The sequence below is a fragment of the Rhincodon typus genome, chromosome 8, assembly GCF_021869965.1.
Source record: "Rhincodon typus isolate 14 chromosome 8, sRhiTyp1.1, whole genome shotgun sequence".
Taxonomy (NCBI): Eukaryota; Metazoa; Chordata; class Chondrichthyes; order Orectolobiformes; family Rhincodontidae; genus Rhincodon; species Rhincodon typus.
The window spans coordinates 46,209,917-46,233,927 of record NC_063339.1 but is presented as its reverse complement, the minus strand read 5'-3'; the positions used below and the strand labels follow the sequence as shown (position 1 = coordinate 46,233,927).

Below are 24,011 nucleotides of genomic sequence, written 5' to 3'. Positions count from 1 at the left end.
TCATATCAGCACAATTAAAAAGTCAGCCAGTAGCAGGCAGCAGAATCTTGAGAATAGGAGAAGTTTCAAATGGCAATTCTAGCACATACTGGAAAATTCCATTGCCCTATGTTAACCTTTCATCAGATAAGAGAGTTCCCACAGGTAATTCCATATAGACATTTTTGTTTTAAAAATCTACAAAGAATCATACCAGTTATTGTACTTACCATTTATCAGCACTCACTCTGGTGACTCTTTTCTTTAAACAGATTCTTAGAATTATATACAAGTTTGTTTAATCGGAAAAGTTACCTGGTCATTTATCTTCTTCAGTCTGTCCTGGCCACACAGAGAAATGGAAAGGGTTTACACAGTCCACATTAACAAGTTGCAACTGAGAGATTGGGAAAATGTTTGAGAATCTGCAACTTGTGGTTTGGGGTGATGTTGCTCAGTGATAAATGGAGATAGTGTGTTTTATTTTGAACAAAATCCAAATGAATAAAATTCTGAATAGTTTGGTGTTTTTCAAAATATGAGTACATTGCAAAATAAATTATAGAAGCATAAGTTTCTCCTGAATTACAATACTGGCTTCAAGCATCTGCAGCCATGCCTGTCCTATTCATGGAAATGCAATGAAAGAGGATTGAAGGATAAATACAAACATGAACGTGTGAAGATTCACTGTCTTCAAGAAGATTTTAAAAGGAATCATAGCTGTCACACACCATATACACAACAAAAAAGCCAATGAGCAAATTGAATATAAATATTTAGTGTATATCAAAACTACTTACTTCTTATAAGCAGTTTTTACATTGTAAGAGGCAGCAGAGTTCAGAATTGGAATGCCAAGGTCCATGTATATTTGTTTCCACACAGAACCACTGTCAATCTACAGAAAGTAGAGTTTAGCAACTATACTTCATACAGCCAACAAGATAAAAAATACAATTGTTCATCAATGCAATTTTGTTTAGGTTTACTGTTACAAGAAGAGAGTTAACACAATAAATTCTAGTCAATGAAGAATCATCTGTCACATTGCTTTAATCATGAAATCTGGAATTGAGAATTTCCAGTTACAAAACTGCATGTGTAACTATGTTGAGAGATTTTCAAGAATGGTAGGAGCTTTATAAAGATTGTTAAAATAACATGTGTCATTAAGTAATTTACACAGAATATTTTGAGTTCTAAATACATATAACTACCAAAAACGTACCACAGATGCACATCAAGCTAAAATGATTCAGTCAAGGGCTAATACAACGACATACATTGATAGCAGCTATAAATTTTCCACTTAATTAAGTTTCACTTAAATGTTATCCAATTAGCTGGAGAAATTTTAATGTATTTATGTCATGTACACAATTTCATTATTGTAGTGCAATAAGATTTGCATGCCATTTTTTGCTAAAAACAAAAAACAGGGACGTCAATTAATTTAGAAATGCAAGTACAGCCAATTATAAGACGGAAGAAAATGTTCAGAGTATTTTCGTAATTCAAACTAAGACAGCCGAAGCTACAAAGAAACAATCACTGAAGCATAAATAAATACTTCTTTGAACAGCTTTTTGATGCATGCCCCTTTGTGCTCATCTCACATACAATCTGTATTGCACAAAAAAGTTGGGAAGTTTCAGTCCTTTCAATCCCAAGTCGCGGCCAGTTAGTTGAAATTTATTTCATTTAAATTATTTAAATTTCTCTAGCTGAATACAAAAGCATCACCAGAGCAGTGAAAAGGTAGCTCTAATTAACCTTGATATTTTGTACTGAATCAGTTCAATCACTGCAAAATGGTTATAAGAAAATGCCACAAATAAGTTACAGTACAGAGCGATTCGGATTTAGTTGAGAGAAATATTGTAAAGTCACACACCTAGCTGTTACTTTTCAAAAATATGTTCTTAAACTGTCAGATAAAACAGTGCAGCAGCATGCTTATTCTCTAATGACACTAGGTCAAGACAGGGCCTGTGTTACATCCAATAAGCTAAGTTTCTTAACAAGGGACTCTTAGGTCCCAAAGTAATGATGTATAGATATTCTGCAAGGTCACATTTCAATTCATGGAAGTGCTCGCCTGATGCTTGAGATTCAGTAAGTGCCCATTTTAATTTGGCTCATATAGTGTTGTTCTGCTTTAGCATTAAGAAATATAATGGGGCTGGTGTATGTACTTAGCTTCTGCTTTAGTGCCATTTTGTACCAGGGTCAGAGTGTCATCTGACAATTGGTAGCATTTTGAAGTGATCTTTCCTGGTAGCCGACTCTCTCCTGTGTGCTGCTCCCCTGCCAGATTTTCCCACTAAACACTTCTCATCTAATCCCCGAGTTTGCAGTTCCTTTCGCTCCCTCATTTGCTTTTGCACTCCTGCAAAATCTTTTGCAAGCACTTAATCACAGCTGGTTCAGGAGAGGGAAACTGTGAGTCAGAAAGACAAGTGGAAAGAGTTAGCATATTTCTTCTTTATTTCAAGTTATCTCATTTATGAATAGAGGAACTCAGGGATGTCCAATATTTCATCGTGCAGGATGCATCCTGATGCGAGAAGTTCCACAAAACCTAACAAGAGTTTTTAAATTGGTTGTAATGGAAAAATCTGATTTACTTAAGTCGCTTCACTTAAAGTTGCACTTTTCAGGAATGCAACTCCATCTGCAACATTAATCCAAGAATTATCATATCTGGCAATGTTATAAAAACGGAACATGAACAAATGAATTAATGGTAATGCACACTTTAGAAAGGTTATGTTCAAAGAATGCAAATTTGACTTTTTATGATGGAGTGAGAATGGAAGAAACCACATTAGTTTGTGCCAATGTTTCCCAAAGATTTCACTGTTTTCACTTTTTCAAGGGTGGTGCAAAACAGAAGCCAAGGACAAGCTTACAAAGAAGGACAGACATTTGAGCCAGTTGTCTGAAGTCTCTCCTTAATTACTTAAATTTTAAACTCCTTGGCTGAAATGCTAACTACTTAGACATTATTAGGCCATTCTGCACCACAGAATCCAAGTACTGAAACAAATACATGTGCCGAAGGAAGGAAAAAATGGAAAGGAAATGCACATTACATAAAACAATACTTATGACTTTTCGCTCCTTAAACACTGGTAGAATGAAAACACCTTGAAGTAGTTTATAGCACAATAGCTACTATGTTTTCCTCTGGGAATTAACTTATGGAATAAAATTCAACAATATAAATCAAACTTAATTCTCAAATTTCAGGATTCAGTCAGGCAAACTATCTATGAAGTAGAACACCTTATACCTCATCAAAAGCTGACACAAGACCAGCTGAACCACTTTCATTCTGGAAATATGATTCAATCATATCCATCTGTGTTGATCATAAATTTCAGTCAACACAAGGTTTTAAGGCACTTTCTGACAAACTTATAATACAAAAGGAGTCACAGACATCGACATAGAACAGTGCAGCACAGGAACAGGCCCTTCAGCCCACCATTTCATGGCCAACCAAGATGCATTCTAAATTAATTCCATCTACCCACACAAAGTCCATATCCCTCTATTCCCAGCCTATTCATGTGGTGGTCCAAAAACAATACAAGATCATTCGGTCCTTGAACTGTTTTGCAGTGTTTTTACTTTAAACATGGGGGCATGGCATTTGTGAATGTCACATACTAACTGTATAAAATGCAAATTGTTGTCTGCAACTTCGAAAGGTTTATTTGTGCAAGCCCATGAAACTGATACAAAGCAAAAGAGGACAACATCCACACAATGGCTCGACTGACAGAAGTTTATTGCTTTTTGTTAATCTTTTGAAAAATGGTCAAGGCTAGCATCACCACCTTAAATACCGACTTGGACTCATCTATCTGGCATTAAGGTAGTACATTTAAGTGAACAGCTGAATTGCTCTTAGAGCAGAGAAAGTAAGGAAAATATACCAGATATATGCACAAATAATCAGGGTCGAAGCTAAATAAGGATAAGCTGCTTCCACTAGCAGGGAGGAACTACAACCAAAGGACTAATACTTAAAGTAATCAACAAAAGAATCCGAGGCAAAAATTATTGAGGAAGTTTATACAGCAAATTACGATGCTCTGAAATATTTGTTGCCTGAAACATTAGTGGAAACAGACTGAACGATAGCTTTCAAAAAGGAATTGGATAAAAACTCAAAAGGGAAGAAACTGCAGTGTCAAGGGATGAGAGATGTAGTGGGACTAATTATCTGGTAATTCAAAGGGACAACAACTGCCAGTGGGCACTACACCCACCACACATAATATACACTCCTGCCTGTCTTTTAGAGACCAGGCCTGTGACGAGGCGCCGGGGTCTAGTCTCTTTCTGCCCACGACCTCTCTTTAGGCGCTGTGGACATTTTAGGCTTGCCAATTGTGCCAACAGCCCAGATCGGCAACCTGCACACCACTCTCCTCAGGGGGGTATAGGGAGGTGAGCGGAACATCTTGTCTCATCACCCTGGTTGACAGCCTGTCCCTGACCTACCTACAATTGGACACATGAAACAGTGCCTACTGCAGTGAAAAGATGAGAATGTGTTTATAAATTGTATTTGCTAGCTTAAATAATTGGGAACAACTTGGAACACAAAACCTCGTTACAAAATATACTTTTAACAAAAATCAACTGATACTGAAGCCAAAATGCAAACTCATGACATTGCTCTGTTCCTGGAACTGAATAAAATATCACTTTTCTGTTACAGTATCTCAAAATGAGGGCAACTCACATTGTCACAGCCACCATGCCGATATACCAATCTGAAAAGTTTGAATAAATTCAGATCCTTATAGCCCAGTACAGGTGGTTTATTGATAGGTGTGCCTAGAAAATAATTAATTGGTTACATTCCTCAAATACAAAGAAGCAACTTCACAATTAAGAAATTCATTTGTGGAATAGTACAAAAAGAGGCTACACAGCAATGGGTTAATTGAGTGGACAAAGATCTGGCAATGGAGCATATTGTGGGGAAATTATCCATTTTGGCAGAAAGAATATAAAAAAAAATGTGTAACTAAATGGGGAGATTTCACAGAACTCTGCGATGCATAAGGATCTAAGTGTCCTCATGTATCAGCTGTAAAAGGTTAGTATCCAAACACAGCAAGTAATTAGGAAGGGTAATAAGATATTATTATTTAGTGCAAGGGGAACTGAATACCACAATGAGGAGGTTATGCTTCAGTTACATAGGGTATTGGTGAAACACATCTGGAGTATTATGAACAATATCGGTCTCCTTATTTAAGGACATAAATGTATTGGAAGCAGTAAAGAGTATCTACTACTACTCAAAATACATAGGTTGTCTTATAAAGGAAATGTTGGACAGGTTAAGCTTGAATCCACTGGAAATTAGAAAAGTGACAGGCAATATGATTCAAATGTACTTGATCCAGAGTGGTCTTGATTAGGTGCCGGTGGAAAGGATATTTCCTCTTGTGGGAGAATCGAGAACAAGGGTTAACAATTTCAAAATAAGAATCACTCATTTAAGGCAGGGAAGTGGAGACCGTTTCAAAAAAAAAAGGTCAGAGGGTCATGAGGCTTTGAAACTTCCTCCCTCAAAGTAGTGGAAGCAGAGTCCTTCAATATTTTTAAGGCAGAGGTAGACAGAATCTTGGTAGGCAAGGGTGAAAGGTTTTCGGAGGAAGATGTGAATTTGGAGTAAGTAGATCAACAATGATTTTATTGAATGGCAAAGCAGGCTTGAGGGTCTGAGCAGTCTTCCAATTCTATGTTTGCAAATTATAATCCAAAAGAAATATCTAGATCTTTGCACACTTCTAGAAGATTAAGCAAAAATCTCTGTGCAGCATCATGTCATACCACCAATATTCCCTTTTATATTTAGTTGCTGCAAGATTTCATTACATTTATTTGCACAAGCATCATTTCTCACAGAAAAAGGCCTGTGCAGTACCTCATAAGTTACTATGTGGAGGAACACCTATTTTGCAGGAAGAATGCCCAAAATCAAAATACATCCTCACTTTTCTGCAGTTCACATGATTTACCTAATTTTATAACTCAACTATGTTCACAGCAGGCAAAACAAACATACCATATGCAATAACTCAAATACATATACATTATTGGTTAACACAGGCTGTCAAGATAAATCAGCAAGGTTTGTGCATTTCAGTCTAAGAGCTTAGAATTACGTTTTGTCGGTAAATTTCTGCACCTGTTAGATTATAAATGGAGAAATGAGATACACATCCCATTAAGGTAATGAAGGCATTAACTGACCCCTCCAAATTGATACTGGAAATTTATTTAGCATCCCAACTGAAATTCACAGTATTGCTATGTGCGAATTGCAGCCTGAGACCTGTTATAAAGAAATGCTGGCAGTGTTTTATCGATTAGGCAGAGACACTCCACTGTGTAACTTATTTAAAGCCACTGTAGGCTGTTATTTTAAGCATTTGAGATTTGGTTACACTGGTTACTTTTTATTTGTAGCTTAAAAAACTTGATTACTTATTGTTACCGTTCATATCTTTAACACTTGCATTAAATTAGAAAACATTTCAGAGGTCAAAGTACAATCATTAGTGAAAAAGCCAACTTGAGCTTGCAAGCAGTCCTTACCCCTATCCTCCATAAACTTGTAAAGCTGCTGCAAGAAGTTATCCCTCTCTTCTGGATCAAGCTCTTCTTCTGACTGGAAACAGACAGATATTGACAGTCAAGATCTAGTCAGATTAAGAATTACAATCAGAAAACATGAGCAAATATTAGCAGATAGGGTCTTCACAAATTTAACAACGCCATTACCTGTACCAACCAGCTATACTTGTGCAGGCTTTGAAAATATAGTTCAGCAGTTGAGTAAGAAAATCTTTTAAATATTTTTAAATTCTCCATCCTTTTGCAAGTACCTGATTTATCCTTAATACAAATGTTGCAAATCAATTTATTAATTTTCTTCTTCTCAAATACTTTGCTCAAATGCAGTTCTTTGGTATTAACCAACTATCCATAGCAAAGTGCTGTAATTTTTCTTTTAACAGTGGATAAAACAAGGTGGTCAGCCCTAAGTGCACTTTGACTGGAATGGGATTGAACTTCATGCGGTTGGTGTTAATCTGATCCATACACTTGTTGTCCTGCCAACCAATGTGCCCACATACATAAAATCTCTGTGGGAATTTAGAAGTTTTTTTCAAAGAAGCAGTGGTTGAAACAAAATCAAGAAAAACTTTTTAAAAGACGAAGGATGCAAACCAATGTGGAAAAGATTGGCAAGCAGACTAGATGGGAAGGTCTTTCAATAAGTCAGGACAGACAAAATTGGCCAAATGGCTTTCTCTTGTGTTGTATAATTCACCTCTCAGTCTTTGAGAGATGCCACTATAAAAGTGAGTGGATGCAGAATTTGGTGAACAACTGACAACTTTCGTCACTAAAACTACTTACTACACAGGAATGTAAAGCTAATCTCAATTTCTCTCCATCATAAACATTTTCTTAAACCATAATCCTATCTGACAATGGTGCAAGAAGTTTATTAACTTCCCCATCAAAAATTGCAACCATCCAATCAGCAGCTCTGTCTCTTCTTCTGACTCATAGGACAAATGTGCCCAAATGTTCACCATTACCCTAGCCCTAAACTTGCATCTTCTTTAAATTCTAGCCATTCTGTCACAAAGTTCCATGACTTCAGCAAGTCCCCTAGACCAACTTCCTTTTATAACTTATTCTGAAGTCAAGTGGTGAGATATGAAATTACACAGCAACATTTTTACTTAACATTGGGTTTATTTACAGAAATGTATCTTCTCCTTCCTAACCAATACCCAGTGTTCAAAAGTTTTTATTGTATGTGCCAAAAGATATATTAATCCATCAATGCCTTTAACCCTTGCATCTTTAGACAAACCATTAACAGATTCTTCTTCTTTTTAAATTAAAACTTTATAACACACAAACAGGATTTCAAAATCAAAGACACATAATGAGATATCTGTTGGCTAGGCTCACGAAATTATTAATCACAAGATTCCTTTTTGTAAGGGAACCTGTCAACAGGTGACTTGTGTAAACTCATTTAATCATGAAAATTTCTTTTCTTTCTACATTCTCTTTTATACCAGCTTTTGGGCTATTTAGATTTTCAGAAGGCTTTTGCTAGGTCAGTAAATAAAATCAATGCATGGGATTATTGTAATATACCGGTATGTGTTGAAAACTGGTTAACAGGCAAAGCAGAGAGTAGGAATAAATGTAATGGTCTGCCATCCTGAAAATGATCAAAGGGGTACAGCAAAGATCAGAGCTAAGTACACAGCTATTCATCACCTCTACAAATGATTTGGATTTTGGGGTAAATTGTAATATTTCCAAATTTGCTGATGACATTAAATTGGATGGGAATGTAAGTTTTGAGGAGGATGCAAGGAAGCTTCAAGGGGACTTGGTTAGGCTAAGTGAATGTGCTAGAATACAAGAGATAGAAAGACAGATGGTTTGTTGGCCTTCATCACAAAGGGATTTGAGCACATAAGTAAAGAGGTCTTTCTGTAGTTATATGGGGTCTTGACGAGACCAGGCTTGGGACTGGTGTGTACAGTTTTGGCCTCTTTATCTAGAGTGAGATACAACTGCCACAAAGGAAATGCAACAGAGGTGCAGCAGATTAATCCTTGGATGGTAGGATTGCTGATGAGAAGACATTGAGGAGAGTGGGTCTGTAATTCTTAGATTTTAGAAGGATAAGGAATGATCCTCATTGAAACTTACAAAATTCTTCCAGGGCATGATACCACGGATGTAGATAAGAGGTCCCCCTGGATGGTGAGTCTGAAACCAGGGTATATAATCTCTCAGATGGTGGTGAAACTTTTTATTTCTCTGTACCGAAGGAACTGTAGAAACTCAATCACAGAGCATGTTCAAGATAGAAATTGATACATTTCTGGCAACTAATGACATTAAGGAAATATGAAGATAGTCAAGAAGGTGGCATTGGGATAGTCCAGGTGGCAAGGGAAACTGGGGAGAAGCAGACGGCAAGAGGAGGTTGGGAGAAGAGACAAGTCCAACGAGGAACGAAGGGGAAGTGGATACTGCAAAGGGGATAGAGGGTGGGGGTGTTATTCTAAGGAATGGTTAAATAAGGGATTAGAGTCAAATGATTGATTAATTGACTGGCTAGATATAAAGGAGGAATGGGTGGGCTTTTATGGAGGAGTAGTAGTATCCCTACCTCTGTACGAAAAGGCTTTGGATTAAGCCCCACCTATAATAACATCGTTGAACAATTGATTGGAAAGTATCTATAACTGAGGAGCTGTTAAAGTCTATCCACAAATAAAGATGTTTTGGTTTTCATCTCAACAGTTACCTTGGATATGAATTGACAATGTGAGCAGATAATGGCTGCCGAAAGGTGAAGGTCAGAAACTCTAATTTCTTTTCAGTCAGAAGATTGCAATCAAAGTTATATTGCAGAGGAATAGCTAAAACCATATGTAAAATGTCACAGTATGATTTCCCACAGATGTTGTGCAAAATTAAATTTTACAATCAATGGAAAAATAAATTCAATTTAAGACATATCGAACATCTTTGACAAGAAAAAAAGGCAAGGTATGGCCTTGGCACTGTAATTCCTACTAGCAGTAAGATCTGGTGTAAAGTATTCTCAGAGCGAAAGCCTCAACATTGGACACCAAGAAAGGTTTGGAAATGCTGTTAGCATTTATGGACAAAATTTATAGGAAAGACAACATGTTGAATGCAAATGAGAGATGGTCATACCCTGTCAAATTTAGAGAGCAGGATTAATATTCCATAGAAGATGATAATGTCAAATTTAGCAGAATACAATCGCAAAAATTCTAGTTTGGGATTCCTACTTCAGTGCACGCCTTTAAATTGTTGGACTGTGCTAAGTTATCAAGCGTATATAGATACCTAGGATTTAACTGGAGTTAGATTTTCAGAAATAAACATGCTTTTAGAACAGATATCTGGTGCCTTTAAAAAATCCTGGGAATCTTCATTTCCAGTGGCCTTTATATCTCAAATAGGACATTCAACGGTAATACAGAGAAAGGAGGATTCAAAAGAGATTTAAAAAGTGACAAAACTGGCCAGACACAGGTTGAAGGTGTCAGAGAGAATTATCATATCTAATAGCAGCAAAGACAGAGACACTTCTGGCAATGAGAACAGACAACAGGGATTGGGGAACTGCGACAGAAAAATGAACCAAAGAGTCTGGGATATGGTCAACAGGTTTGTAAGATGTACATCGAAATGCCATTAGGAAACAAGTTGCCCTCAACAGAATGACAAGGTTTTCAAAATTACATGTGGTATCAAAGTTTCGGCAGATGATGATGATATGGTGAGGCAGACGAAATTGTACTGATGACAATAAGTTTCAGCCCAGGAATGAATGTTTTAGTCACAAATTCATTCAAAAACTGTGTGTGTGTAGTGGATTGGTTAAAATGTTGCCTAAATTCTTTAACTTAACTTTTGACATTGTTTTTTCATGAATTTGAGAGCTCTACCTACTTCAAGTCTGGTGATGACAACATGTTGAAATCACTTTAAAAAGTGGCTATTCCCTGTAAAATCACTGGGGTAAACCGTTTCATCAGCCCAAACATAGCAAAAAGTGAAATATCCTTGCTGCTCAGCAGGCCATATATGAGAAAGGCTCAAATGATACTGGATACGGAATACAACAAGGCAACAGTTATTGCAAAGTCAGTGGATTTACATTTTAAGCAATCCAGATAATGCTGTACTTTTACAAGACTTAACTTCTCAAAGCAAAACATTAAAGTAGTTATTATTAGCATTATGAGGTAGGAGCTCAATTGTTATTTTATAACAATTTCAGCAGTTTGACCATCTATCTTCTCAAACTAAAAATCAAACCCAAGGATGCAAGAGTAAAGGATAATGATCATTCAGAACTTACAGAAGAGATCAGCAATAAACGTTTTCAGTCAATATGGAGTCTCTCATTCACAAAGACTTTTAACAAAGTTGAAACAAAGGACTTGAAGGTATGGGATAATGAAAAACATTATCATAATGCACTTCATAAACATGGAACTAAATTTAGTCAGTGTTGACATGATATACAGTAAAATGCAATGTTTCCTCTAAGTTGTGCAGCTGCGCGGAGGGTCTGAGCATGCAAATCTGTAGATGTATTGACTTCTGGTTCCAGAAGATCCTGCCACGCGTGGACCTCTGGAGGTCTGCAAGGCAGCAGGAAACATTAGAAGGAACTAGCTCAAGAGGAAAGAGTAGTCATGGATAAGCTAGTGGAGAAGGGGATTGGGATTACAGCAGGAACATCACCTAAATTTCTAATTGACAATATGCTAATGATGAACTTACAGATGTGGGTGTTTAAAGATCATCAAGGCTGATTTACAACTGAGGACTGGGGAAGGGATTGTTGCACTTTTGAAAACAAGTTAGTGAAACTCATTGTGCAAGCAGTGGAGGTGGTGAGATAAGACACATCCAAAACATTATACAGAGTGTGATTTGGCTGACAACAGGTAGCTGATTGATTTGTGAGAATATGACAGTTGTGGATGCTGGAAGTTGGTGGGTGAGCTGGGTGGCTGGCTGAGCGAGCAAGCAGACGACTAGGTATGAGTGAGTACAAATGATACAGTTGCAAATGTTTTCCAGACTGGAAACAGCAGGTTGTGTGTTTCTTTCTTTGTGCAGAAAAAGTACCTGAAACCTGAAGGAAAACAGACATTTTCTCCGTTAAGATGCTGTAAGCTGCTGCCTTTAACCAATTACTGATTCTTTGTCATTAGTGTCCCCAATAGCCCTATGCCACCTGAAGAGAGGCCAAAAAACCTGGAGAGAGGGGAGTGAAGAACAAGAGGTCTTGGGAATCAAAAGGTACATATTATCAAACCCAGAGGAAAAACAAAGAACAATACAGCACAGGCCCTTCGGCTCTCCAAGCCTGTGCCAACACATTTTGCCCTTCCATACTAAAACTGTCTTCACTTATGGGAAGATTTGTATCTTTCTATTCTGTTCCTATTCATGAATTTCTCCACATGCTTCCTGAATGCTGCTATTTTGTCTGTTTCCACCACCTCCTCTGACAATGCATTCCAGGCACTCGCCACACTTTGTGTGGAAAATGTGCCTCGCGCATCTCTTTTAAACCTTCCCCCTCACACCTTGAACCTGTGTCCCCTAGTAATTGACCCCTCCACCCTGTAAAAAAGCCTCATACTTTCCACTCTATCCATGCCATCCACAATCTTATAAGCTTCTGAGGTCACCACGCATCCTGCTGCATTCCAGTGAAAACAAATCCAGTCTAGTCAACCTTTCTTCATAGCTGAAATCCCCCATACCAGGCAACATCCTAGTAAACCTTTTGTATACCTTCTCCAAAGCATCCACATCCCTCTGCCACTGTGATAATGTACACAAAATTCCAAGCGTGGCCTAACTAAAGTTCTATAATGCTGCAGCATAACTTATTTATCCTTATACCCAATGCCCCTTCCAACAAAGGCAAGCAAGGCATAAGCCTTTTTTACTACCCTATCTACCTGCGCAGCCACCTTCAGCGATTGGTGAACCTGCACACCCAGATCCCTCTGCATATCAATACTCCTAAGGGTTCTGTCATTCACTGTATAATTTCCGACCGCACCTGACCTTCCAAAATGCATCACCTCACATTTGTCTGAAGTAAACTCCATGGGCCATTTTTCTGCCCTTGCCTCCAACTGATCTGTATCCTGCTGTGTCCTCTGGCAATCCTCCTCATTATCTGCAACTCCACCAATCTTTGGATCATCCACAAATTTATTCATTAGACAGCTACGTTTTCTTCCAAATAATTTATTTCGATCATGAATAGCACAGGTCTCAACACTGCTCCCTGTGGAACACCACTAGTCACAGCCCTCCATTCTGAAATGCATCCTTCCACTGCTACCGTCCGTCTCCTATGAATTGGCCAATCTGTATCAATATTGCCAGCTCACCTCTGATACCATGTGACTTCATCTTCAGTCTGCCATGAGGGACCTTGTGAAAGGCTTTACTGAAGTCCATGTAGACAACAACCGCCTTTCTCTCATAATTACCTTTGTCACCTCCTCAAAAATCTCAATGAAGTTAGTGAGGCACAACCTCCCTCACACAAAACCATGCTATCGCTAATAGGTCCATGCATAGAGATCATGTCCTTGCATAGAGAATCTTTTCCCATAATTTCCCTACCACCATGAGACTCACAGACCTGTAATTTCCAGGATTATCCCCGCTACATTTTTAAACAATGGGACAACACTGGCTATTCTCCAGTTCTCTGGGACCTGACCTGTGGCCAAAGAAGATACAAAGATATCTGTCAATCCTCCAGCAATTTGTCCCTTGTCTTCCTCAATATTCTAGGATAGATTCCATCAGGACCCGGGGACTGAGCTACCTTAATACTTTTTAAGATACGCAACACCTCTTCTTTTTTAATAGCAACTTAGCTTAGAAACTCAACACTCCCTTCCTTGAGATCATTCTCCACCAATTCCTTATCTTTGATAAATACCGACACAAAGCATTCGTTTAGGACCTCACCTACCTCTTCTGGCTCCACACAGATTCCCTCTTTTGTCCTTGAGTGGGCCAACCCTTTACCTGGCTAGCCTCTTGCTTTTTAAATATGTATAAAAAGCCCTTGGATTCTCCTTAATCCTGTTTTCTAATGACTTTTAGCCTTTATAATTCTTTGTTTAAATTCTTTCCTACTTTTCTTATATACTTCAAGGGCTTCGTCAGTTCCCATCCTCCTAGACCTTACATTTACTTCCTTTTTCTTTCTGACCAAGGTCATAACATCCCACGTCATCCAAGGTACACGTAACTTGCCATACCTATCCTTTATTCTCACAGGAATATGCCTCTCCTGAACTCTTATCAACTGCTGTTTGAAATACTCCCACATGTCCAATGGAGGTTTACCCTCAAACAGCAACCTCTAATCAAAATTCTGCAGTTCCTGCCTAATATTGTTGTAGTGCGCCTTCCCCCAGTTAACACCTTCACCCAAGGATTGCTGTTAGTCCCTATCCATCAGTACCTTAAAACTCACAGTATTACGGTCACTATTCCTGACATTCTCCCTAACTGAAACTTCATTCACCCGGCTGTGCTCATTTCCCAAAACCAGGTCCAGTATAACCTTTCCCTGGTTGAACTGTTTACACGTTGTGTCGAGAATTCCTCCTAAATTGTCATTACAAATTCTGCCCCATCCAAACCCCTAGCACGTAGTGAGTCCCAATCAACGTAGGAGAAGTTAAAACTCACCCACCATAACAACCCAGCCGTTTTCTACATCTTCCAAAATCTGTACACATATTCTCTCTTCTATCTCCCGCTGGCTATTGGGAGGTGTGTAGTATACCTCCAGCATTGTGATTTCACTTTTCCTATTCCACTGATGTTTCCTCCCTCAGTACAGCTGTCAGATACTCCTTTACCAGTAATGCAATTCCTCAATCCCTTTTACCTCCCTTTCTAACACACCTGATCCTGGGACATTCAGCCGCCAGTCCTGTCCCTCTTTCAGCCAAGTCTCTGTGATCACAATACTGTCATAGCTCCAAGTACTAAACAAAGCTCTAAGTTCACCTTCCTTGCCTATTATACTTCTTGCATTCAAACACATGCATTTCGGACCACCTCCACTGCTCTTTCCAGCAGCGTTTCCCTGCTTGTTCTTGTTCCTAGTTCCTGGTTTCTACCTCTCCGTCAATTTCTGCATCTGGTTCTGGTTCCCATGGTTCTCAGCCCCCTGTCACACTAGTTTAAACCCTCCCCAACCACTCTACCAAGTACCCCCCAAGCACATCAGTCCAGGACCTGCCCAAGTGTAACCTGTCCAGTTTGTACGGGTCCCACCTCCCCCAGGACCAGTTCCAATGCCCCAGAAAGCTGAAACCCTCACCCTCATACCATCTTTTCAGCCACACATTCATCCTATATATTGTGCTGTTTCTACTCTGACTAGCTTGTGGCACTGATAGTACTCCTGAGATAACTACCTTTGATGCCCTACATTTCAACTTTCTTCCTAGTTCTCTATTCTGCTTTTAGGACCTCATCCCTTCCTTTTAACCTATGTCATTAGTACCAATGTGTACCGACCACTGGCTGTTCATCCTCCCCCTCCAGAATGTCGTGCAACTGCTCAGACATCCAGGATCCTAGCACCAGGGAGGTAACACACCATGCTGAATTCTCATTTGCAGCCACAGAAACTTGTCTATTCCCCTTACAATTGAATCCCCTATAACTATAGCATCTCTACACCTATCTCTTCCTGCCTCTGCAGCACAGCCAACCATGGTGCCATGAATTTGGCTGCTGCTGTTATCCACTCAACAGTATCCAAAAGGTATATCTGTTTTGCAGGGGAATAGCCTCAGGAGATTCCTGCACTGCCTGCTTAGCTCTCTTGCTCTGCCTGATGGTCACCTATTCCCTTCCTGCCTGTTGAGTCTGAGTCTGTGGTGTGACCAGCTCTCTGTACGTGCTATCCACGACACTCTCCGCCTCATGAATGCTCCTCAGTGCCATCAGATGCAGCTCCAACTCCAAAACTCAAGCTTTCAGGAGTTGCAGTTGAAGCATGTGCAGGTCTGGGGCACTGGAAATGTGCCCCGTTTCCCACATTGAGCAAGAGAAGCAGACTACAATTTGGAGCTCTCCTGCCATGTCTGACCCCTTTAAGTTAATTAATCCTTACAATGTTAAATACTTTTAATACTAACGTGAAGCTTCTGATGCTCTCTGCTCCGATAACGAAACTTCTCAAAACTTACCTGTTACTCACCAACAGCAATTTCCAGAAACAGTTTAGGCTCGCACTCATTTACCTATTGGAACTCTTGCTGCCAACATTCCTCTCATGATGTTCTGTCTCTTCTGAATTTTTTTTTTGGTTAGAGGAGGAAGGAGAAATGGAAACACTACAGTAATCTAACGTGTGGGGCTAACTGTTCCTTAACAGCAGGTTCTTCCACAATAACCTTCACGCTCACGCTGACTGCAAAATCCACTCCCAGAAAGCAAATGAGCAACGATTCAGCACCCTCTGTCTGGACTCATGCTTTTGAACTGTGTTTCCTTAGCTTTTTTTTTTGTTTGTGTCTGTCTGCATGTTTTATAGGGCTTTTGAAAAACGGGGTTTGTGCTTTAACTGGTAGATTTACATGTTGATAGTTCATAGATGTTTACTTGAGAATTGAATTTACTGCAAAATTTTCCAATTTTGCTCTCTTATTTTTGGATATTTCTTAAATTCTGCCTCTTTGATACAGACTGCTTGTCTTCTGTCCTAATAGCTCCTTATGTGATTCAGTTTATCTATTGAAATCATGCTTAATTCCATGAAGTAGTTTCCTGCCTTAAATACACCATACAACTTCAAGTTATTGTTGCAGAACAATGTGTTTGCATCTTAACTCTTACTTGTCCTTCTCTTCCCACTTGAACAAATCTTTCTCCAGCAACAGGTTATAAATACAATTTTCTAGACCTTATATTTTGCTCTTACGTTTACAAATATGCATGTTCACTAAGATTCTAAGAGGATCCCTTCATTGGATGTGTCTGTGCAAGATAAAACATGCACAATAAGCTGTCAACTGCTTTTACTCGACCACAAGTAAGTACATGATCACAAATACCAACAGAAGATTTGACATTCTTCTTGAATAATTCTCAAATAGCCACAAGTCAACTTTGAAGAAATTATATTCTGGCAAATTGCAAAGGAATGAATTAATATGGGAAACTAGAAAGTATACTTCTCCTTACGTTTCCAAACATCAATGTTTGAAGAAAAATTCGAAAGATTCGGAAAGAAATGATGCCACTTGACTCCACAGTTTAATGCAGAAGAATGTTACTATTCAAGAAACAAGCAAAGTAGACGTTACTAAATAAAGAGATAGTAGAAACCGCGGATGCTGGAGAATCTGAGATAACAAGGTGTAGAGCTGGATGAACACAGCAGGCCAGGCAGCATCAGAGGAGCAGGAAAGCTGACGTTTCGTGTCTGGACCCTTCTTCAGAAATGGGGGAGGGGAAGGGGATTCTGAAATAAAGAGAGAGAGAGAGAGAGGGGGGCGAGGTGAATGGAAGATGGATAAAGGAGCAGACAGGTGGAGAGGAGACAGGGATGGAGCCAGTAAAGGTGAGTGTAGGTAGGGAGTTAGGGTGGAGGTTGATCAGTCCCAGGAAAACACACATTTAGATTAAAACTTCTTTATTTTACAACAAGGAGCATAATAAAACACAATCACATACTTTAGACATAAATTCTAGACCTTTTATCCTTCTGACTACTCTAGAAAGTTTTTTCAGACTCTTCAAGGTTCACTCACTTTCCCGAGGACCAACAACATACATCCTACAGCTGTTCAAACTTCACTTCAACTTCTTATTGGTGTTCCAGCTATCCTTTAAGCTCTGAAATTTCACAGGGATCCTTCCATTAGCTTTTGGCTAAGTAATCCTTAAACCTTCCTTTAAAACCTCACAACTGTGGACTTTTTAAGCTAAAACTTGAGCTTCATTGCATTTGTGCTTAATGTTTCCATCCGAAAAATACTCTGGTTTCTGTCAGCATCTTTCCTTCTAGTTCACAGTTGCTTTTCATCTTCTAAAAGACTTTCTTTCTCTGCTTGTTGAACTCAGGGCTTACACCCACCAATTTGGAAGTTTTTAGCTCCAACCCTGAAAACATTCTGTAAACAACTTCTCAGAATTCTAACCAAGGCTATACCTGGAATTACTCATCCCCATGGCAACAGAAGTTTGTTAAATATCTGACAAATTCTTTGGTTAATTAACTTCTGCCTTCAAGATAAATACTTTGACCTAAAGTTTTCACAAATAATTTAAATTTTGAATTAAGTCAGAGCAATATTCCTCAAACTTACTTTCACCTTCCTAGCTCTGATTCCAGAAGTAGACATGGAACCCTTTGAACTGTCATTATTTGAGATAGCCTGGAAACATGGAAAATCCAGAATTTTAATTACCTTAACCCTTAGTCATCCTGTAAAGCTAAAACTACCTCAAAAAAATTAATCTGAACGAACCTCGAACTGAATGTTTATGACATTTGCTCCTGACAGAAAAATATGCTTAAACTGGAGAGGGTGCAGAGTAAATTCACCAGAATGTTGTCTGGAATGTGAAGTCTCAGTTAGGAGGAGAGACTGGATAGGCTGGGTTTGTACTCCCCTGGAGCAGAGAAGGCTGACGGACGATTTGATTGACGTATATAAAATTATGAAAGACATAGACAGGGTAGATCATAAGAATCTTTTCCCCACAGTAGATGTGACGAAGACCAGAGGGTGTAAGTTTAAGGTGAGGGGGAAGTTGTTTAAAGAGGATCTAAGCAAAAACTTGCTTCAGTGTAGTCCGGTACAATTAATAGCTTTGTACAACTGATTCACTTTGAAACTGAAACAATTGATTCAATTTAAATGCAGATATTACAAAAAATAATGCAAGTTAAATCCATTAATTATTACTCATTGCTCACATAACAGTACTATTAATGAAGTCATAAAAAGGAAAAATGTTATGTTATATATTACACATGAAACATCTCAAACTACAGTGTCACACACCTTGACCTACCCATTTAATAAAATAAAATTTAAACAAGGCTCATGATGTTGCATTTTGGGGATCTTGTCATATTCAAATTGGCTGCAGCATTTCCTGCATTACAACAGTGACCACAAAAGAAGTTAATTTCCTGTAAAACACTGAGATATCTTGCGAATGTGAAAGACATTATATAACTGCAAGTCTTGCTTTGCCCTTATCCCAAAAGGTACAGAGGTCCTTCAGTTTTGGTTTGGTGTAAGGCTGATATGGAGGGTGCCGAGATAGTTTTGGAGAAAGAGAAAGAATTGGAGAGAAATAGTTATCTCAGACCCCTGGTGTTTAGTATAGATGTACTTGGCAACCAAAACAGCATATGACAAATGCAACTTATTTTATTAAATGACTAATTTATCAATTGAAAAAGACAGGGTCATCAGAACATCAACACTTATGCACTGATGATCAAATAGATAGTCTCACACAAAAGAAGCTGCTTTTCAAATGCAATCATTATTATAAAAAAAGGGAAATTAATGTCAACCAACATGAGAACAATGTGTCAATTAGCCTCTTTCTACGCATCATATTTCTATTATTCTATATTTGTTTAAACAGAACTACTTGGTATAAGAACAGATTCACAGCAATTTCAACTTTTACCAGAAGATCCCCCTTGGCATTACTCGTGAAAGAATGAAGGATGCATTACTTAAATATGAAAGAAACATTGTACTAAATAGCTCTCAATAGATTATGAAAATGGTTGAAAATTTACATTTCATAAAAAAGAATAATAGGACTTCTTCGAGGAAAGCTTTCTGTTGCAAACTTGCAATCATAATTATTTTGGACTGTCCTTTTAAGTATAGCACATAAAGACCAACTAGACTACATCAGAGACCTGAGCCTCCGTCTGCTCAATATGCCATGCAGGCAAGAGTTGGTACAATCTGAGGTTAATAACAGCCTAAATATTTTTACTGAAGGCAGTTTCTCCTCAAATTGGCAACTACACATCAGTATCTGAGAACCCATGTTTAGGGGAAAGGTCAGAAAAAAAAAAACAACAGGAAGTGAATAGCATTTTCTTGCTGAGTTTTAATTTCACTGTTTTAGAAGTATTGTATTTGCAACAGTTGTTGGTGTGTGATACAATTTGCAATGACTATAGTTTAAAATATGACAAGTACAATACTTTTGGGTGTGACACATTGACTGTAAGTGGAACTTCTTTTGCATGGATAAAGATACCTGGAGTTACACTACAAAAAATACACAGGCTCTTTTTAATTGTTTAAGAAGGCAAGAGTTGATAAATGTAGGATTTCATATACATACATGATAATGGGAGAATTAATCAGGACACACAACATTTCCTTCTCAACAACTTAGACAAGCTATAACCAAAACAGTGCACAATATATCTGGACAATTTTTAAAAAAATTAGCTTTGCACTCCCTTCCTCAATTAACTGATGGATGAATGTCATTACCTAACTTGCCTGCTGCATTTTGGGCCTGGAGAGAAAAAAAATCCAGTATTAAGTTCAGGTCATGGAAAGCTGGTTTGAAAATATGGCAAACACCCACAAGCTGTTTGCCAAGCTGCTACAAAGTCTTGAACTACTTGCGAGCATGCTCGTGATAAAACCACCAGTATGTTGTTAGGAAAACCCTGTAGGAAGTGGAGTGGACACCCACCCATTTCTGCTGGAACACGTAGATTTTAAATCAATTCTATCTACAGTGCAGTCTTGATCTTAGCGAACAGTAAAAAATGAAACTAACTTTTAACAAGAGCAAATTTTTGAGTATCCAATTGATGGGAAATATTTGAAAGTGAAAACATGGAACAAGACAATTCAAATTTCTTCAACAGAGAAGGAATAGCCCGTTCAACCCGTCGAACTTGCAATGCCATTCAATTAATCCATGGCTAATCATCTACCTCAGTGCAGGAAAACGATGTTCTCTCCACATTCTTTAGTGTCATTCGTCTCCAGAAATCTACTGATTTCTGTCTTCATTGTGTACAATAATGAGCTTCAAAAGTACGCTGAAGGACAGAATTCCAGTGATTCATTACCCACTACAGTGAAAAAAATTCCTTCTTATCTCAATGTTTGATGGTCTCCCCCTCATTCTGAGATTACATTCCCTGGTTCTGAACTCACCGGGCCAGGGGAAAGAGCTGAACTTAATGCCCCTTGGCAAGAATTCTGTAAATTTCAATGAGAATATCTCTTAATTGCTTGAAACACTACAGAAGTTACGTTCCGTTTCCTCACTTTATCCTCAAAGTGATCACACCATTCTACAGATTAGTCTTGTGAACTTCCATTACACTCCCTCTGTGGCAACTATCTCGTTACTTAGATAAGGAGACAAAAACTGTACACACTATTCCAGGAACACAGTTTCACCAAGGTTCTGTACAATTGCAACAAGACGTCTTTACTTCTGCACTTAGGTATGTTTGTGGTGAAGGTCCAATTGTCTTCCTTATTGACTGTCGCATCTGCATGCTAGCTTTTACTGGCTCATGAACTCGGACACCCAAGCAGACACCAACGTGTCTCAATTTCTCACCATTTAAGGAATATTCTGATTCTCGAATTGCTTTTTCCTACCCAACTGAGTAACTTTACATTTTTTCCGCGTTATAATACATCTACCAAATTCTTGGCCATTTACTTAGCTTGCATAAATGCACTTGAAGTCTTCCTGCATCATCCTTACAATTTGCATCCCAACTAGTTTTGTGTCATCAACAAATTTTTAAGTATTAGACATTGTCCCTTGTATTTTAATCATTTATGTGGACTGCAAATAGCTGTGGATCTAGAAGCAATCTTTGTGGCATCCCCCTAGTAATAGTCTGTTATCCTGAGAATGACCTGTTTATTCCCACATTCTGCTTTCTGTCTATTAACCAATTTTCAATCCATACTACTATATTACCCCAAATCCTATTCTATCTAATTTTATTTACTATGGGGTGTTATCAAAAACCTTCTGGAAGTCCAAATACACCACTTCCACAGACTTTCCTTTATTTAACATCTAAAAAGTAGCATCCTTAAGAAACTCCCACAGGCTTTCAATCTTGATTGCCCTTCCACAAATCCATGTTAACACTGCCCAATTTTAGCATTCTTTTTGTAAATATTCAGCTATTTCATCTCCTATATTACATTCTAACATCTTCCCCCTATTGACATCAAACTAGCATGAGAATATGTCTATAGTTTAACGTTCTCCCTCTTCCTCTACTTGATTGTTGGAAAAACCCATCTGGTGTACTAATGTCCTTTTGGGAAGGAAACTGCCTTCCTAACCTGGTCCGGCCTATCCAGATCCACAGTAATGTGGTTGACAGTTAAATGCCCTTTGGATAATTAGGGATGGGCAATAAATGCTGGCCTCACCACTGATGCCCACATCCCACAAAAGAATTTTTAAAAACCTTTTTAAACAGCATAGTTCCATTTGCTACTTTTCAATCTGCAGGAACATTTTTGCAATCTGTAGAGTTTTGAAAGATAGCTATCAATGCATCTGATCCTCAGGATTTACCAACATTTACTCCAGTTAACTTCTCAAGAACTCTATTTTTCCTAATTTCTTTCAAGTACCTTGGCTGCTGAGTGGAGAAAAATCCATGAAAAATGCCATTTTTTGATTAAACATCTATATATTTACATGTTATTCTAAAAAAGCAGGTGATTTCTTAAGGTAGTTTCTCATCCCCAATTTTCTCCTAGCAATTTGTTTATTAGACAAAACTGCAATACCCTACCTCTTGCTTTGTTTCCTCATCTTCCTCATCATTTCCTGCTTCTTCTTCTTCCTCCTCTTCATCACTGCTGGAGGATTCTAAGATGACATTCATATCAACCTTCCAGCTCTCAGGAACAATCCTTTGTTGGTAGAATTTGTGAGCTTCTTCAAGTGCTACAGAAAACCGGTATTTGAAAGTTAGTTGTTAATTTGGTTGATATCTGATTAACAGAATTATAGCACTTTACAGAAAGAGCCATTTGGACTATGATGTCTATTTCAGTTCTTTAAAATAGCTATCCAATTAGTCCCATTGCCACTCTTTGCCGATTGCGCCACATATTCTTACTTTTTAATGTATCTGTAAATTTCCCTTTGAAAAAGGCTATTGAAATCTACTGTCTTACTGGGCAGTGATTTTGTATCATCATCATGTACAAAATATTTTCATCTCCAAGCTGGTTCTTCTGCCAATTTTCTTAAATCTGCATCCTTTCCTTACCAAGCTATCTTGTCAACAGAAACGGTATGACCTCATTGACTTCATAAAAACCCTTCCTTGCAAGTTCAGTTTCACTTCTCAATTGATAATGGACAGATTATGGATAGAAGTAAGGGATCTTGGGATAGATCCCTGAAAGTGGCAGGACAGGTTATTAGGGTGGTTAAAAATGCATACAGGACACTTGCCTTTATCAGTCATGGCACAGATTATGAGATTATATGGATATGTTGGAGCTGTACAAAACTTTGATTAGGCCACAGCTGAAGTACAGTGCACAGTTCTGGTCGCACACTATAGGATAGTTGACATTACAGTTGAGGAGGTACAGAGGAGATTCACCAGGGTTTCACTTGGATTGGAGCACTTTACGACAAAGAGGCTGGAAAAACTGAGATTATTTATTTTAGAGGATAGACGCTGAGGGGTGGGGGGAACCTGATTGAGGTGGATAAGATTACGAGGGACATGGACAGGGTGGACAGGAAGCAGTTATTCCCCTTAGTCGAACGGTCAATAACAAGGAGACATAATTTTGGAGAAGGACAGGAGAGTAGTTTAGAAGGAATTTGAGGAAAACCAAAGTGTGGTGGGAATCTGGAATGCAATGCCTGAAAGGTTAGTTGAGGTGGCAAACCTCGCTAGCGTTAAAAAGTACATGGATGAGGACCTGAAATGACAAAACATTCATGGCTATGGGCCAAATGTTGAAACATGGGGTTGGTGTACATAAGTTGGCGCAGACACAATGGACCAAAATGGACAGCCTCTTCAGCGCTGTATCACTAGGAGGTACATTGTACATTGTACCATGCTCCCAGAATTTAGAATGTGGAAGCACCATGGATCCACTAGAACATATATCAAGTTCGGCAGGAACATAGCTTTTTGATAGCGAACAATTGTAAAAATAAAGACAAGATTACTAAGTTAACACGGTTTCTTGAAATATACGAAGGTTTGGCTGTTAACTGGAATTCAACAAGGAAACCAATAAATCCAATTTTCTTTGGCTGTTATCTTAAATTTTTTGAATAAAATAAACATAATG

General features: G+C 38.4%; 1 protein-coding gene across 2 annotated transcripts in view; it reads right to left on the bottom strand.

The window, feature by feature from the left end:
* arid4a (AT rich interactive domain 4A (RBP1-like)) overlaps positions 1–24,011 on the bottom strand; it is a 150,143-nt gene that overhangs the window by 36,655 nt on the left and 89,477 nt on the right. For both annotated transcript variants that reach the window (XM_048600280.1, XM_048600281.1), the window contains exons 11-14: positions 22,478–22,632; positions 6,613–6,685; positions 4,742–4,836; positions 783–880 (exon numbers count right to left, since the gene is read on the bottom strand). In XM_048600280.1, the coding sequence (XP_048456237.1) occupies positions 783–880; positions 4,742–4,836; positions 6,613–6,685; positions 22,478–22,632 (421 nt within the window). The remainder of the gene's footprint in view (positions 1–782; positions 881–4,741; positions 4,837–6,612; positions 6,686–22,477; positions 22,633–24,011) is intronic.